General features: G+C 46.5%; 1 protein-coding gene across 1 annotated transcript in view; it reads right to left on the reverse strand.

Moving 5' to 3' along the window:
* The window catches only part of LOC149347401 (uncharacterized), a 58,527-nt gene extending 42,288 nt beyond the window's left edge, over positions 1–16,239 (reverse strand). The window contains exon 1 of the mRNA XM_089541575.1: positions 16,188–16,239. Within this exon, the coding sequence (XP_089397701.1) occupies positions 16,188–16,239 (52 nt within the window). The remainder of the gene's footprint in view (positions 1–16,187) is intronic.
* Between the last annotated feature and the right edge of the window lie 2,461 nt (positions 16,240–18,700).

Raw genomic sequence — 18,700 nt, forward strand, 5'->3', positions numbered from 1 at the left:
GATCCCACCGGCGGCAGTGGTTGTTTTTTCTTCTGCTTTTCTAATCAATTAGGTTTAAGCGATAACATGTTTAGTAATATTCTAAATTGATCAACACCACAATATAAATAAATTAATTAAAAAAAAATCCCCTGTGCCCCTTGGTTTCTGTGGCTGTTGGCTTCTTTCATATTTCTGGGCAAAATCTTTGCAGAATTGGAACGTTGTAAGATGCTGTTATAGAAATATTGAAGGCAATGGTCCATTCTTTCGATGAGCCGGAAAATATTTTTAAGGTTTCCCATCACTCGCATCGAGCAGTTAAGACTGCCGTAGGAAACGAATGGGGAGCGTCAATGACGATTGCAAAAAGGTTAATAGCAAAAAAAAAAAAATACAGGACTGCCGACAGGATTTCTGGGGATGTGTTAATTGCCGTAGTGAAATGCTACAGTAAATAAAAAATATGCATTCATAAACTCTTTGCCGTTGAAAAACGCATCTGTCCAGAATTGCTGGGTACGTAATCGCATGACGCAAGGATATTTCTTTGAAAAATTCTTGAATATGATAAGATATTTTTTGTGTGCAGTAATTTGTTCATATTTTTTCTTTACTGCACGTAATATTCCGCTTCTTTCGAGTCTGTCTTCTGTTAATATAGGTTTATTTGCCAGAATATCACAGGGTTGCTCTTAATCTGAAATCGACGCTACATTTTCACGCATGATATTGCAAGTTATTAGGAACTGGTCATTATATTTACCATCTCCGTTCACCTCAAACACACAGCAGAACAAAAATTGTCGTTATTGTATTTATTAAATACGTTCAATAAATTAATAAAAATAAAAAATTCGTAAAAAGGCACCTGAGTACGGCGACGATTTAATAAGGCTTTGCTCGTGTAGCTGCACACCGTATTGCAATGGACAATCTACAAAAGCCGCGCAGAAAACACACCGCATACCATGCAGCTGGCCCCCTAAAAGTCTGGTAGTTGTGAACCTGACGTATCTGCTCACCTAACTACATTAATGCACTGCTGTGAAGCCATCTTATCAAAAAGACGTTGGTGCTATGTGGTGAAGTTTATTTTGCAGGTGTGCCAATCTTCTAACGACACTGCTGAAACTCGGCAGAGAGAGAGAGAGAGAGAGAGAGAGAGAGAGAAACAACTTTATTGCCATAGATTGGCGGGATTTAGGGCAGGTGGGCTTGGTGTGGCGCCCAGGTGGGGGCGACTTCCTGGGCCCACGAAATGAGTGCCAGTTGGATGCTCTTGTCTGGCCTTCTGAGGAGTTGGTTCCATCCGTCTTCGGAGGGAGCTGGCAGTAAGGTTCTAGGGGGCGGATTTCCCGCGCAACCCCAGAGGATGTGAGCCTGGGTGGCGATTTCTCCCTGGTAACAATTTTGGCAGACGGGGTCGTATTCCCCGTCTGTGATGAGTGAAAGTCTAGAATGGCTAAGGATGGAGTGTGTCTGCAACCTGCGGAGCAAGGTGGCTTGCGCTCGGTTCAAGTCGGGGTGTGGAGGCGGGAACTGGCGTCTCATCTCTCTGTAGAGGTTGGTAATTTCGGCAAAGGTCCGGGGAGCCTCGGCAAGAGCGTCTGGGTCCGTGGGGCCGGCCGCCCGGTTGGTTAGTCCTCGGGCTAGTCGGTCGACCCCTTCGTTTCCAGAGTTTCCCGCGTGGGCGGGTACCCAGACCAGATTGATCTTATGGTCGGGAGTGCAGCCGCGAAGGATGCGTGCAGCGGGGTGGCAGATAAAACCTGCCGAGTAATTTTGTATCGCTCTTTTCGAGTCGCTGAGGACTGTGCGCGTACGTGGGTCAGCGATGGCCAGCGCGATGGCGGTTTCTTCTGCCGCTGTCGGAGAGTGAGCTACTACTGTGGCGGCGGTGACGAGAGTAGACTGTGGCGTGGCTGCACAAGCCACGTATGTGTTTGCACTTTGCCGTGCAGCATCTACGTATATTGCGTGTTCGTCGGCAAGGTATGTGGCATCTAGTGCTTGGGCTTTCAGCTGACGGCGCGTATCATGGCGGCCAGGTAGCATGTTTTTGGGGATTGGTTTTATAACTAGGCGGCTATAGACCCCTATCGGAATGGGCGTCGTGGGGTGGACGTTGCCTATGGGGTTGATGTTGAGACGGTCAAGTATGAGCCGCCCGTGTTTAGTGCGTGAGAGGCGGTGGATTTGGGCGGTCTTGTGTGCCTCTATGAGTTCTGTGAGCGTGTTGTAGATGCCGAGTTGGAGGAGGTGCTGTGTGCTGGCGTACTGAGGTAGCCCCAGTGCCGCTTTGTACGCTGAACGTATAATGCTGTTCACAGCTTCCTCGTCCTTCCGGCGGAGGTGATAGTAGGGGTAGGAGTAGACTATCCTGCTAATGAGGAAAGCTTGCGTGAGCCGACAGAGGTCATCCTCCTTCATACCTCTCCGGCGGGTGCTGATGCGGCGGATAAGGCCGTAAGCCACTCTACCAGGGATCTATGATTGCGTTGACAACCTTTGATCAAATACATTGCCCTAACTGCATTTTTCGGCTGGAATCAAGGGAAGCCGCTTTAACACGTAGTATACGACCAGAGCCCGTGTACCTGTGGTCATTTGGCCATTTGCGAGAATAATTGCTTTTAAGGAAAGAAAACAACGCACTATCTGTCTCGGATAACTCGGTGGACACCCGAACCGCGCCGTAAGGGAAGGGAGGAAGGTAGGTGTGAAAGAAGAAAGAGAGAAAGAGGTGCCGTGGTGGAGGTCTCCGGAATAATTTCGACCACGTGGTGATCTTTAACGTGCACTGACATCACACAACACGGGGGCGCCTTTCGCGTTCACATCCTCACCTTCCCCCTTCCCCCACCCACACCCGAGAGGCGTAGGAGAGTGCCCTCCTCAACTGCTCCACACTGGAGTCCCAAAGGGCTCTAGTAAAGCGGGCGCGAGACGGGGCCTCGTCGTGCGGTGTCCCGGACTAAGGATACCGACATGTAGTGGGGTCGTCTGACCCCCAAACTCTCTTTGAGTATTAAACAAGTTTTTCACCACTACTACCTTTTGCGTTTCGCCTCCATCGAAACGCGGCCGCCGCGGTCAGATTCGAACCCGGGTACTCCGGCTCGATAGACGAGCGCCCTAACCACTGAGCCACCGAATTCGGCTTCTGCAAATCCGCGCTTATTCACGTTCTTCACCGATAATACGTCGAAATTCGTTTCTTTCCTTAACCCCGTTTAATATACTCTTCGAGAAGACGCGGGTTCGATTCCGGCCGTGGCGGTCGAATTTCGATGGAGACGAAATTCTAGAGGCCCTTCACTACGGCGTCCCTCATAGCCTGAGTCGCATTGGCACTTAAAGCCCCCATAAACCATATTGGTTATTTTTTCCACCTGTCTCACATTTCGCACTGTGAGGAACAACTCGTGCGGTGTTCCTCCGTCAACAAGAATTACAAACGACGTTTGCCAATGTTTTAACACAGTGTAGTGGAACCGATGTACGCACATCCGCATCCAGGTGCTTAACCGTGTGTAACGTCTTTCCCGGCTACTCTTCTTTTCTTGTAAAACTATGCAGCGCCTGCAATTTGCTCCAGACGTGCACGGGACGTCCGCATTGCGGACCCCACGTGGGCGTCCAGCATTGATCCTGATTTACTAATTGTTCGCCTGCACACTCTCACGCTTAATTACGGAGCAAACAAAGCGGCGAGTTTCCGCATTCTGTCTCGGCAAATCAATGCGCTTCATTAAGAGCGGCACCGCCGTACTATAGCACCGGAACTTCCGCCTTTTCCCTAAATTTCGCTAAAAACGCTGCTCGGTGGCGAGTGTGTAGCGGCGGTTATGTGTTGAGTGAACTACAAAACTTGGCCTGCTTATGAGAGAAGCCAACAGCCACAGAAACCAAGGGGCAGAGGGGATTTTTTAAAATTTATTTATTTTATTGTGTGCTGTTGTTTGGTTTAGAATATTACTGAATATGTTATCGCTTAAAGGTAATTGATTAGAAAAGCAGAATAAAAAACAACCACATGCCGCCGGTGGGATCCGAACCCACGACCTCCGAATTACGCGTCCGGTGCTCTACCTCTGAGCTACGGCGACGGCTGTCAATTCTTCTGCCTTCGGGGGTATTTATGTTTACAAATAACCTAACCTTGAGGGTGTTCATCAGCGCCACCCACGTTCGTAAGCGGCGGACGTAGAACGTCCTGAGTTACCGCTGGTGTGACGTAGAACGTCATCGAACGGAGAGGGTGGAAGCTGTGTGAGAACCCCCTTATGCTTCCTATGGCGTCAAGCCTGCCAGAACCGAGGCCCTCGCTAAGCAATTAAGCAAACAAGGGAAGGGGAATGAGGAGCTCGTTATAAATATGAGAGAAGCCAACAGCCACAGAAACCAAGGGGCAGTCTAGCAATAAATCTCCTCGACGAAACACCTAGGTCAAATTTAAATGAACTCCAGTGAAGTAGCCTTAGACCACTATGTATTCAGAGAGGTGTCGTTACTTTGTTGAAACCTTAGCACATCGGTGGAATAGTACACTGCTCCCAAAAGATGAACATTCGCAACTCCTTACACTACTTGTGTTTAGTAAATTTTTGCTTTTCGGAATTTTCATTAGTCTGCAAAGAAGCTGCTCGGCTGTTCCAGATTATTTTTACTAACGCTATAAAAGCTAAGCCGGTTAACATTGGTCGGGAACGTGACGCTTATGTTTATAACACCGTGCTCCAGCGGCATCAGCATAATGGCTACGCGTATGATGCAATATTAAGGCGAAAACCTTTAATGGCTCATACTGTCGTTCGTTAACAGAGCGTGTCACATGGCTTTAACTCAGGAACTAAAAAGGATAGAAGAAAACCAATGGTTGGTTCGAATAGAAGAGGAAAAAATAAGCTAGAAGCCCAGTTTTATGACTGTAGAGCAATTAGTTAATTAATTATAGGCATAAATGTCGAAATTGCGTCGAAATAGCGCGGACATCGATATAGCCACGGGAACGGTATGACGTCACATCTACCGGAAGTCGTCACAGCATAGTGTCCTCGGCTTTCGCCTCTCAACACTTGCCAAAGTGTACCGCAATTTTTTGCATATTGTGCGTTCAAAGTTATTTGAAACGAACCGAATGTGTTCGCAAGTTTTCGAATAGTTTGCGAATTATCCACGCGAAGGTCGAGTAGGGCACGTCGTGGCTTCCTTCGACGACTGTTTCAAAAAAGTTTGCTAGAGGAACTTAGATATCTCTTATATCTCTTTGCCGCGCTTGAATTCATTTCACGACAGAGGAGAAAAGCGTGGCGAGAGGAAGCGGTGGCGTCACGCTGAGCATGCACAGCGCGTCGGCAGTTGTAGCTTGGCGGCAGATCACACTGTTTCGACGTCATTTTGGTCTGATGTGACGTCATCATCCACTTTTCATCATTTATGAACAATTTTTACCCAAATTATAGATCTTTCGGTGATCTTAAGTACCAATCACGCTTAATTACACATTTTTCAATCTAACTTGACACAAATCCGGCGTTTTCCCGCCCATTCTGTGACAATTTTCACTATGCTGTGACTACTTCTGGTGGATGTGGGGTCACACCGTTCCCGTCGCCATATCGACGTCCACGCTATATCGACACATTTCGTGGTTTTCTTTGTTTTTTCGCTATAATTGGCTATAATTAATTAACTAACTCTACAGTCATCAAACTTGGCGTCGGGGCCGCGTTATTCGTGGAAGACAGCGTTACACCGGACATGACCTCGGCCGCGAGTATGAGTCATAAAAGGCTTTCGCCTTAATGCAGGACTAACTCCAACGCCGCTGCAGCGACCGGTCTGTACTGGAAGAAGCCTTCAGCGCCGCGCTGCGGTCGACTTGTGTGGCGGCGTCCATTAATGCGACAGAGTTCAGCAATGCCCGGTCTTGGTGGCCATATGTCTCAAACTCCCGTACCCCTCATTAAGTGAAATCAGGCGCTACACTCTAAACAAAAATACACCAGTATGGGAGTAAAAAGAGCGTGATCTTGTCTCTTTGCTTCATTCCTTTTTGCTCCATTCTGTTCAGAGCGGTATAGCTTGTTCGCTGTCGGCATCAGAAGCAGAAGGTAATTTTCCTGTGCATATGATGTCACGGTCAAAGAGTTAATAGCCTGATTTCGTGTTAAGTGTGCCCTGGTAGAAATCAGTGCGGCATCTTTCTATCCACCGCTACTGCTTCGTTGTTAAGCTTGAATAATCCTTTTGTACGATCACTCGCAGAAGTATCGATTCATATTTGATTCGCTTCTTTCACAATTCCATTCGTATTTGATTCGCTTTTTACCTGTACTATTCGTATTTGATCCAGTTGATAAAAAACACTATTCGCGTAGCCCCACAAAAATACTACATTTTGCAAATTACAAAGTGACACACACTAATAATGAAGGATGGCAACAGACTAACCTATAATAAAAGAATGGCTACAATACGTTCAATTCGGTAATTTAGGTTTAACATTCAATTTTTGTCAGTTTTTCAGAATGTTTATCAGCTCGACCAGTTCTGCTCGGCCTTGCTTATGTCGCTTCCTTTGATATTCGTATTAGATCGGTGTTTGTTGCCTTTGTGCGTCCTCGCTTTGTTGTTTCTATTGACAGTTCTCCTTTAGCCCGCTGCCCATTTTCCTTTTACCTCACTGCGCTAACTGCAAGTCCGTAGTATCAAAAGTCTGCGACTTTTTTTTTTTGCTGAACCACGAACATGGGGTAGCATCAAGAAATGGCGTTCTGCGCTGTGATGCTGAAGTAAAGCTGTGATGATGAAGTAAAGCTGTGATGATGAAGTAAGTACTCGAGTGTTGGCATCAAATTGCATATTTTTCTTCTTGGTTATCGAAGGTAAACTCCGCGTGTGCTAGCTATGCGTTGCTGTGCATCGATGTTACGTACACTTCAAACTTCATGAAGTTTCCAACTTTCCAAGTTTTCCGAGTTTTCCGAGTTTTCCATGTGAGAGCGCTGCGCTCATAAGTGAGGTGTATCGCGTGAAAAGTGCAGGGTAAAATTACCTGATAAAGCGAGCACTGGGTTAGAGAAAAAGAACTCGGTAATGTCTCGCACTTAGCGCTGATAAACTAAACAATCGCTGGCCGCATTTTACTATTGTTTTTTGAACATGCGAATAATTGGTTTTACGTAATAAAGCATATGCACTGCATGTACTTGTTTCATTTATGCACGACTGTCGCTTGATGCTTAGCTTATAAGCTGTAACGCTTCCTTCGATAATGAGAAATTGGTGGGATTCAAAATATAGTCAAAGTTTGTTCCCTCGTGCTCTGACGAAAAAGAAAAGCTATTACGAAATTATCAAAGTTCAATTTTAACTCGGCCAGCTTCCAGAAAGTTTTTAGCGTCGCTTGCCTAGACGCACGTTTTTGACAGTTTTCGTTCCGGTCAACAAGGTTTCCGCATCTTCTCTTTATCACCGAGATGCGTGTCTGTATCGGTACAGATCTAATACTAGCTGTGTGTATCCCCCAGTGTTCAAACCGCCGCACGTTTACTGTGTCAAGTGAAAGTTGGTTAATGAAAGTTAGTCAGGATATGATTCGTGCCCCCTTTTTGTTTGTCATCCAGCGATTTGAAGTAATAGATTTTTGTTCCATTGAGCATATTTCTTTACTTTGGACAGGTCGTGAATTTCGTTTTTGATGTTTTTGTCACCTTGGCTTTGTACAAAACAACCGGAATTTTTTGTCCGAATGGTTGGCCTCAGGTGCCTAATTTTACAATATCTGAATTCTTTCCCTTGGTGCTACGTTAGCGTCATAAATCCTGAGCAACGTTCAATGAGTAGGCTTCAAATCAGTCAGCAAATGTGCAACGGGTTGGCCACAGTGAGCGCGGGTGTCGAACGTAGTCTGTGAACGTGTTGACCGATAGGATTCGTAAATTTGTGCCCGTACGTTTAAGACAATAAAGCGTCCATTGTAACGCTCCCATCACATACAAAAACGCAATCGTGGTACCGTTGTGCCTGGCGTCATTATTCCGTTAATAATTTCACTAACCAGATGATGTTGGCTATTCGTCGTAACCTTGGTGTAAACTCAAGCCAACCTGACCGAGACTGATGCCATGCGCTTGACGTTTCAGCATTCGCTATTGATCCAAACCTGCCCTAAGAATGGCAAGAAAGGCAGGTTGGGCTGCAAGGAAACTCAGAGCCGGAGTCGTCATACCTAAGGCGAATGAACCAACAAAGGCAATCAACCCGTTAGGCTTTTTGAACAATTATGAGAGACAGCTGATTCGCTCTTCGGTGATTGAAACTGGCGGCTTTAACGGGGTTGCCTGCCTGCAGCATCGGCTCTCGTTTTGTCTTAATGGCGGTCTAGTAATCGCCGCCCATCCCAGGGGTGGTGTTACAGGTTGCCTACGTTGCCTTGATCAGCGGCATCGTGTGTTGAAAAGCTTCTGTATGTAGACAGCTCTCCGCTCCTTTCTGTTGGCCGCTGAACTCTAAAGGAACTTTAGTTTACTGCTGTCAAATTTTTATTCTTTTGAAACGGACAGAGAAGGACAATGGAGAAGCAATCACACGGAGTGTCCGGGTTAGGTCCTACCCTTGGGAGAAGCCCCACCAAAACACTATACCGATTTCAATGTTCGGCTGCATTTGTTTCCTTTCAGATACATTGCCCAAAAGCAGACACACTTCCTCAAAAGCTGCCTCCTTTGTTTGTCCGTTTTTAATTTTTCTTCACAGTATCTTTGACATTTCTTTTTGCCAGGATACCATCATCGGTTTTCTTCACTCCCGCTTGAAGTGCGCACATGAAAGGACAAAATGAGAATCATCTCACTTTTTCGGCGCATCTGCCTCTAACATGACGGCTACCCGAGGCTAGTATTGCCCTCCAAACTTCTCCTTAAAGCGAGAGCATTGGGACGACCACGACGGCGAAAACTGTCCGGTGTCCGCTGTACTACGTTGGCGTCTGTGTGAGGCTTCCATCTGTGAACCGGGCAATCTAAACGCGAAATGAGTCATCATCATCATTATCAGCCTGACTACACCCACTGCAGGGCAAAGGCCTCTCCCATGTCTCTCCATTTAGCCCTGTCCTGAGCAAGCGGCGGCCACTGCATTCCCGCAAACTTCTTAATCTCATCCGCCCACCTAACTTTCTGCCACCCCCTGCTACGTTTGCCTTCTCTTGGAATCCACTCCGTGCGAAAGGAGTATCATGGGAGTAACCTGTCCTCTAGTGCACTCCTTTTAAAGGGCTGGTTATGCTTCCGAAGCCATCCGGTAGATTTCCAGCAATCAAAATGCGGAATTCTTACGGTTACAGCAGAAACAACTACCCCCTTCTAAAGATGCGAAGTTCTATCAGCTGCGAAGGTTTTAACAACCGAGGCTTCAATTCCTCTGTTTGCTAACGACAAGATCTCCGGCCCCACGTTTAAAGACCTCCTCCCCTTGCTAACTGCGTCACGTTAGTATGGCTTGCAGCGGTAATTTATTTATTTTTATTTAATTTTTGATACCCTCAGGGTGGGGACATTACAGAGAGGAGTGGGTTAATACAACGATATCGATGAACGCATCAAAAATTTCACAATACAAGTAAGAAATAACGTGAATGTCTGCAATATAAGTGTAACAGTGTTAAGCGTGCGGCCATACAGCAGGTTGAATGATTACAACCTGATTGACAGTTTTTAATTGTATAATGTCACATGACAGAGTACACAGAGAGCAGCAAAAGTACAAAATGAAAGAGTCTAGGAAGGTGATCCATTATACAGTACAAAACTTGCTAGTAATTATATATTGCGTATGGCTGACTGAAATAATGAAGGTTGGGTGATAATTGCAACAGATGACCTTTGTCGCCAAGATTAACTGTTCTATATACAGTATATAGCGATCAAAATCTACTCCGGAACTTTGGCACATTACCCCGCCCTAAAAAAACAGTGCGCTAGAATACAGCTCACAATCTTTTTACCCCCATTTGGCTTATTCGTGTGTAGGGTGTGGCAGGTGGCCGGGGGCCTTCATATGGAGCTGCCGCTCTCCGCCTACCACCTGCTATAACACCGACTACAACGAAACACCGGATGGACCGAAACACTGGCTATAATGCAACACCGGTGATAGCAACTTGATAAGGATATGTCAGTGAGAAGTGATAACGAGTGGTTTAGTGAAGCTGCAAGAAGGGGTAGTAGGCTGTTGAATGGTAGAACAAAGGAAGAGAAGGTATAGCGCACCATGCTACGGCCTGCTTGACTCGAGCTTGCATTCCCGCAAGTTAACCGCCGTGACTCATCTCTGCGCATGCGTTTCACGCCTCCAGCTTTATTTTTCTCGCAAAGACCCATCCGGTACTAGTAAATCTAGCATTTTCTAGTGTTTTCCACTTGTGTAGTCCACTCCTGGAGGGCGCCACAGGCACTGTTTCAGAAGCAGCGTTCAATATGTTCGTCCCATCGCGTCGCCTGGACGCTGTACCGCAAGGGGTGAGGGAAGAGAATCCGGAGTCCCAGTAGTTTTCACGCTGCAGCTCGCTTTCTCGGCGTGACTAATCGGCTTCGGAAGGGGACGATGCATGGAACGCATTGCCCGGATTAGACACGGCCGCCACCACCACAGTCCCGTCGGTCGCTGCCCTTCCTAATCCTCTCTCGAGTCGCTTCTGTGTAACCAGGAACTGCGACACCGGAAGAGAACTCGGCTCAATGGCCATCAGAGGCCGCTTCGGGCGGTTATTGCACCTCCGGAGGAATGTGCTCCCAGGAGGAGGGTAGGGCGAGTCGTGTGCAGATCCCCCAAACACCGTGCATCACAGGATGATTAGTGTCTTAACAGACATAAGGAAAACGAATGACGCTTCGGATGAGAAGCTCTGGTCAGGGATCAGCAACAGTCTGTTCTTGTTCTTATGTACTTAGCAGTCCTTTCATTTCGCTCTCTAATATGATACGTTCTCAGACGTTATGGGCAGCTTAGCCGTCTCGGTGCTCTTCGTAAAATAAATACGGAGGTTGAGTGCTAACACTTAGAACACCACTGACCACGCAGATAAGAAGACTGGGTAGCGGAAAACTACGGGGGAAAAAGCGGCATAGTAACACCGAGCACAGTGTCCACTTGTGATAGTGTATGAGCAAACGCCTCAGTGACAAAGGTCAGTCTTTTCTTTCAGATAGGCCCGTGTACTGTGCGATGTCAGTGCGCGTTAAAGAACCCCAGGTGGTCGGAACTACTGGAGCCCTTCACTACGGCGTCTCTCATAGCCTTAGTCGCTTTGGGACGTTCAACACCCATAAATTATAAACCCGAAACTGACTTTGTCGAGAACTTTTACAGTCCAAAACTGAAACTAACAAACAAGGCACACTTGTACTCGCGATCGAAGGCTGCTTCGCCGACCAACATTACTCGCCGCCCCTCCCCGAGAATTGTGATGGCCACCATTTCTGGGCAGCTGCTAGCTTCTTTGCCTAGTCTAAGTCTGTTGAACGAGGGGGCGGAATTGGTAAGCTCGCACTCATGGAAGTGAAGTTCCGCCGAATGTAACCCTAGATAGAAACTGCTAATCAAATTTTTTTCTTGTTTTTCTGTAAAAAAGATAGAGGGGAGAGACAGCTGGGAGGAGGACTGCATCTGTAGAAGAAAAACTTTTGATCCTTCATGGGGGTCGTATCTTCAATGGCCCACCATTTGCTCTCAACCTGTATTGTAATTAATGAGGTGGACGTTAGGAGCTGCATTTCCTTGGCACACACCAAATCTCTAATGTTCTAAAAGCTGTTTCTTGCATTTGCGAACAAAGCAATTTGTTTTACTTTTTATTGTGCCATAAGACCCTACGGAGTATTACGGGGGGAATAGGCCAAAGTTAAAATAGATTAATAAATTATCAATATTTACGCAAATTAAACGTTCTTCCGTATGCGTAACTATAGGATGAGTATTGTGAAAGCGTTGCATATGTTCAGTGGATGCAATCTCGAGGAAAAACGTAGCTAAACTGTGTGTCGAAGACTTGCGATGATATGGCTGAAAAAGAATTTGGTACAGCATCTCTTCATATCAACTCTACTACAATGATGAAAACGACGGGAAATGTATTGTGTTAAAAAATTAAATATTTGCTTTGGGTGACGTAGTTAGAAGTGTCGAGAATCAAAACTAAGCGGTAGATATTTTGCGAGGTTTTAAGAAAGGAAAATAAATATGACCTTCCATGGTGCCGGTTCTGTAAGTGATGGTAACGGACTTTAAATGCAAGAATGGAACAGGTGAACTCCTTTGTGAAAGGTGAAGAGAAGTTTTAGAAGTCCATAAGGAGATGTTCTGAAGAAGTCATTCCGGCGTTGAGTCCCATGTTGATGCCGGGTATTTTTGTTTCGGTAGTATCAGTGTTTTTTTCAAGTACATGTTTTGGCGAAGAGGGAGCCGCGCGGAAGTTGCCAGGTGAACACTTTAAAATTTGGTTCGCTTCGCTAATAGTTTATTCAATACGAGCAGACCCTGTCTTGGTCCGAGTTAGTACCAGCAGTATGTGCAGATCAATAAATGTCGTGTGTGGTGGAAGTGAGAGACGCAACGCGACTAAAGGGTCGCCACTCAGTCGTGGGACATTTAGTCGCATGCAAGCTCTTTGTCTGCCCCATCGCTGTCCCTTCAGAATGAATTGTCGGCGCATGACGCTTCATTTGAGTTGCGTGACTCTTTGTATTCGCTGGTTGATCACTAGGTACAAGCTTCTCCGGCCTCATACTTGGCTACATCAGGGGGAAAATGCTTGGAAAATCTGGTGCAGATCTAAAACGAAGTCAGATGTGGCACTCTTTGGCCATACTGGCCTTGGGCAATTAAAGTAAAATCATCGTCGTCGTCATTATGTTTGCCCCTTATTCCGTGCTCTCTGTGCCGAGTTCTGTTTATATACACAGTGTTTCGCCTAAGATTTTACGCAATTTTAAAAAATAGGCTTTTCGAGTTAGTACAACCTTTTATCGGCATAGCATTGTCAGTGGTGTAGTACATCAGGATAGAGCTTAGAAGTGATAACTAGCAGGCTGGTTAACTAATTTTGATTTGTAACTTTTTAGCTGTTAATGTTAGGCTCCTTAATTATTGAGGGGCGTGTAGCTCATGGTAGGTAATATCGATATTAGTTTTTAAATTTTCGAAAACGCAGTTACCCTCGGCGCTGTGTCCCAACAAATTTTGGCTACATCGTGCCAAAATAGATGCTCTTTCGAGAAGCTTGCACGCAAAGCAACCTCTCCAGTGCACCTAACTCGTTGAAATAGCCAAAATTTGTTGGTTCACAGCGCCGAGGGTGACTGCGTTTTCGAAATACTAAAAACTGTTTAGGTGATTACTTACCATGAGCTAAACGCCTCTCAATAACTTAGGAGCCTAAAAGTACTAGTTCAGAAGTAACCAATTCAATATTAGTTAACCAGCCTTCTTCTTAGCATGTCTTAGCTGTATTCTGATGTAGTACAACGCTGACAATGTTATGCTGAAATAAGCGCTCTTTTTCAAATAGCCTATTTGTTTAAAATTGTGTAACGTTTCAGGTCAAACACCCCGTATATCGGCATAGCTGGTTAAGGAATTCTACTGAAAAAGACAGAAAGATTGCCGACTTTTCATCCCCGCCTTTCCCTGAACTAAAAAGAGATAGCGGTTGCTCTACACACCCTGCCAGCACCCTTTGCTAGTGCAGCATTCGCTCTGAGTCCTACCTGGGCCAGAACATGTCACCACAGGAGCACTTTATCAGAAACGCCCAACATCTGATTCAAGAGTTCCTTATAGCGTATGCCTATAGCTGTCCGACGTTGTCTTTGCGTAGCAAGCGAAACGAGTTCTTGGTTACGGTATACTCCGAAGCCGATGCCACTTACTCCTTAAGAATGTTGCGTATACCCTAATGGATGTAAGAAAAATGTTTTCTATAGGCTTTTATTACCTCCTGAAAACCGTGAAATGGAGAATGAAGATAAAACACAACGCGAGGAATGACTCACCGCGAAGCGAGAAGTTTCCATGGCGATATAAGACTAACAGATTTGTTGTACGTCATTCCACCTTGCTGTCAGGCGGGTTAATTATACGTACTGCCTACGTCACTGCGTTCTTCAAGTGGTTGAAGCAACTTGACTTGCGAAAACGCCTTCTCTGTGTCTATGTCATATTAACGTTGAAATTCGTGCCCGTATGGCAAAACGATGAAGACTATAAAAATGTTGCCTTATTTACTGTTGAGCCGCCGCGGTGGCTCAGAGGTTATGGTGCTCGGCTGCTGACCCAAAAGACGCGGGTTCGATCCCGGCCGCGGCGGCTAGAATTTCTTTGGAGGAGAAATTCTAGAGGCCCGTGTACTGTGCGATGTCAGTGCACGTTAAAGAACCCCAGGTGGTCGAAATTTCCGGAGCCCTCCACTACGGCGTCTCTCATAGCCTTAGTCGCTTTGGGACGTTAAACCCCATAAACCTTAAACCTTATTTACTGTTGACTTCTTGCAACAGTCTTGCCTTATTGCGACAGTGTTATAAAGTGCGTGTAACATCCCCCCCCCCCCCTCCTCGCGTATTGACAGCATGTTGCATTGAAGCAATCAAAAGAAGCCGCCAGCTCACTTGCGAGGTTTCTCACGATCCGCCATCTTCGCCTGTTAGTATGCAAATTCACGCGCATAGCGGCAGCAGAAATCGGTCGGAAGAAAAAAAAGCGTTAATGTTACAACGTAGTTAAACTGAGCAGACGCGCGAAAGGATGTGTTTAGCCTGTTTGGCTCATGGGTTTGTTTTGCTGGATCGTCGACACGTCTGGCGATGATATTAGGCTGACAGATGAAAGCTGCCGAAGTCGACGATATGAAATGAACAGGGTGAAAGTAGTAGTAGCGGTTTATTCAAACATGACAATAATAATAGGAAGTAAAAGATTTTTACTAGTCCCGGCATCTGCATTGCTACCGGAAGCACCTGAGCTAGGGCAGCGAAAATAGAGACACAGAAGGCAGACTGGAGAAATGAAATGAAAGAGGGAGGGGGGGGGGGGGGGGGGCAGGTAGGTGAGATAGGGGAAGAGAAGTCGATATACAAGTATTCTATTTACAAATTAACCTATGTACAGGTCGGGCGCGTGGGCTGTTCATAATCGAAAAGGAAGGAGAGCGCGCGCGCAAAACACACTTGTGTTGCAGTTTAACACGAGGCGTGAACGTCTGAGGCGGTGATAGCATAGAACTGTCGTGAAATGGCCAGCGAAGCTTGTCTGTTCCAGCCGCCGCGGGTTCGAAACCCAGTAAAGGCAACATTTATTTTAATTCTGCATGAGGTGTTGCTATGCTAGGATTCAGCAAGGTCACCTTCAAGGCCAAGCTTCACACCAACTCGGTGAGCCGCTTAGAGCTCGTTAACTAGTGCTTTCGCACTTAAAAAGAAATAGTTAGGATGAAGGGATGAGGAGTGCAAGCGAACAACAGCGCGAGAACATTTCGCTTGGGCAAAACGAGAGGAAAAATTAACACGCTGTTTTTCTTCCATGTTCTCGCTGGTTTTTAGAAGGAACAAAATCTTGCTCCGACTTCACATCTGTGTGTTTCAGCAAGTGCCAAGCAATGCGCGTTTTATAAACTTTTGCGCACAAACCCATGCCAGAGTCCTTCGACAGCGCTTTCCCACGCTGATGGTTTACTTCACGGCACAGCCTATATTAAGGCGAAGCAAGCTTCCAGGAGGTATTTCAAGTTCAGCCCCACTGAAAGCGTCAGGAGCGACCCCTTGCCATTTGTAAGCCCCGTAAGTGGCGTAACAAGTGCCGAAACGAGTAAACCCTCAATCGGCACCAGAAACGAAACTCGGAACCAGCTGGCTCCGTATACGCGAGTGTGTAGTACGAGAAGTAAGGCCTCCGCTTCCTGGCGTACGTTATCTTCTCCCAGATTCCAGTTCCGCTCCAGGGTGGCGATCGTAGAAAGGGCAATCACTAACTTTAAAAGCAAAAGCAGCCACAGATTTGCTTGTTTTACGACTAAGACGGGAAAATAAATGGCTCATGGCATCCGTAACTGCCTCACTGAACGGCGGGTGACTTGTACCCCGCGGCCGAAAAAGCAGAAGTCAGTATAGGGACAAGATGGGGCGATGCCAGGAGTCGATGGAACTCACCGAGAGTCAGGAGGAGAAGACCGTAGCGGCACCAGAAGACCAGCGCCGGCATCGTCGTTCGGGATCGCATCTCGAGTAGCGGAGCAGTGCCTCCGGAAGCGTCGTTTCTCCGCGGTACGACGGCCTTTTGGGAGTCCTTGGCCGTTTGACCCCTCACTGCCTCCGCCGCGCCCCGACCTGGCACGACCACCTTCTCTCCCGCACCGCTGCCTCCGCCGATCGTGGCGCGGGAGAATCGCCTGGTTGCGGCTTGCACCGAAAGGATGCGTCTGTATACGCTCGATTTCTTGTTCAACGTTCTGTGCAGCCGCTGAGACGGCTAAGTGGTTGCGCTGGTCACGGCGATCTGCTCCTGAGCGCAACGTAGCGAGAACGGATCCCGGCCTCGGCGGAAGCGCTTCGATGAAGCCAATTGAGAAAACATTTGTGTGGATTGCGATCAGCGCGCTTTTTAGAATCTCGAATAGTCGAATTTAATGCAGAGTGGGTTCCCCGTTCTTTCGGCGTCCATTCATTCCCTCCTTGATCCATTCCCTGACAGAAGAGTTCAGGCGTCCACCTATAGTAAGGCAGTGGCGGCGCCATTGTTTTCCGCGTAAAACATTGCCGTGCTTTTTAAATGCATGCATTACAGTGCACATGTCACAAAGAAAGAGTGAATCCATAGGTGAAGCCCTAGGAGTGAAGCTCTCACTACTGGATTGTGAGCAAACTGCCCACCGTGGCAGGTGGCAGTTAAATTATGGTTGCGAGAGGTTGCCCGGGATGAGCTACGTGGGTCTCATAAGCCCAGCCGGTGGCAGCACCTGCCATCGCAGGGAAGTGGCGCATCGCTTAACCACTGCACCACTGTACCAGGAGTGGTATGAAGGCTCGCATGGATATTCTAAGGATATTATCGAACATTATGAGGCATTATAATCTATTGATGTTAAGGATGTCTAGATATCAATCTAAGGATATCATAGTAGACTTGTGTGATCGCGCTAAATAGTCATCCAGGCTTTCAAGGAGACTGTGTGGAGTACTTAACTGTTTAGGGTGGCTTATTGTTGAACTGCACAAAAGCTAGAAAGAAAGCATAATGCATATACGACCTCGAAAACAGGAGCGTTCGTGAACCGTATCGTCGGGATGCATTTGCTGCTGAATCAGTACGTTCCTGTATCAACCACAGTGTCCCGTGATCCACTAGTGGAAAGCAGAACAAACTAAATCTGCCGTTGGCGCTGTGGAAACCATGAGACTTGCCTCCACCATTGCATCCCTTATTTGTTCGGTGCTCTTGTGGATTCTTCGAATAGGATGCAGGTAAGTATACACAAGCGGTATTGGCTTCGGTGCCCAGCGGTGTCCTCAGCCACAGGCAGTAGAGTCACGGGCGGATTCTGCTGTCCCATGTTTGTAGCGCCCGGCGCCAACAGTCATGTGCATCTCACAGCGGGTACTGCTCTCCAGGCAAAATGTTGTTGGGACCGTCAAATATAGTTCAAGGTGCCCTGTTGAACCAAGCACATCTAGCCGGAGTTGAGCCTTTTTCGCCAAGTCGCCTCCAGGGCTCCAGACCGTTACGAATGAAAACGGTTGCGAGTAACAATTTGCCATTGTCCTTCCAAAAAGTATTAATTACAATGGGTCAAACGGGGAGGCTAAAGGAAAGGCTTGAAATTAAATGGAATTTAATTGAAATTAAATTGAAACAGGAAAATGAGAGGGGTGGTTGTTAGGGAACAAAACACAACCTTGTTCTTTATATGATGGAGAATGGGACGTTTCTTTTATGTTATTTTCATTGAAAGGAATACGCTAGTTGTACTATCATGATACAGAAACAAATTCAGTTAAATTGATGTACTTGCCTCTAATGCGCCTTTCGAAGAGATACACTAGTCTTTAATGAGCATTTTCGTTTCTGAAATACAAAATTTTAAAGCTCTCGGTGCAATCTCATGGTAATACCATGAGATTGCACTGTTATTTCGGTAACCACATATCTATTCTTTATACCTGTGTTTATACCTGTGTTTATACTTGTGTTTATACTTGTGTTTATACCTGCGTTTATACCGTGTTTATATTGCGTTTCTACCTGTGTTTATTTTCTGTGTTTATCCCTGTGTTTATCCCTGTGTTTATGCCTGTGTTTATGCCTGTAATATGTTCCATGTAAAGAAGCTTCCTGCTAAAACTGTCGCCTGCTGATGTATGCGAGGGCCCTCGGCACTCTCAAGCAGTGAGAAACTGCTTTTTCGCTGAGGTGCCCTCCAACCTAGAGTTGGAAAATAATCATTGAATTGAATTGAACGTTATGTTTATAACGTGAAAATTCACATGAAGAGAGTAGAGCGTACGAAACTTACGAACTTACGCAGCGTACGAACTGAGTCGCTTTGGGACGTTAAACCCCATAAACCAAACCAAACCAAACTTTTCTTAGATCAAGGTCGAAGCCACCTGGTAATACCAATGTTCTTGCCAACAGTTGCACAGAGTGGACAGTTTGAAAAACTGCG

Source organism: Amblyomma mixtum, chromosome 4 (assembly GCF_055824585.1).
Source record: "Amblyomma mixtum isolate Tamu chromosome 4, ASM5582458v1, whole genome shotgun sequence".
NCBI classification, from domain to species: domain Eukaryota; kingdom Metazoa; phylum Arthropoda; class Arachnida; order Ixodida; family Ixodidae; genus Amblyomma; species Amblyomma mixtum.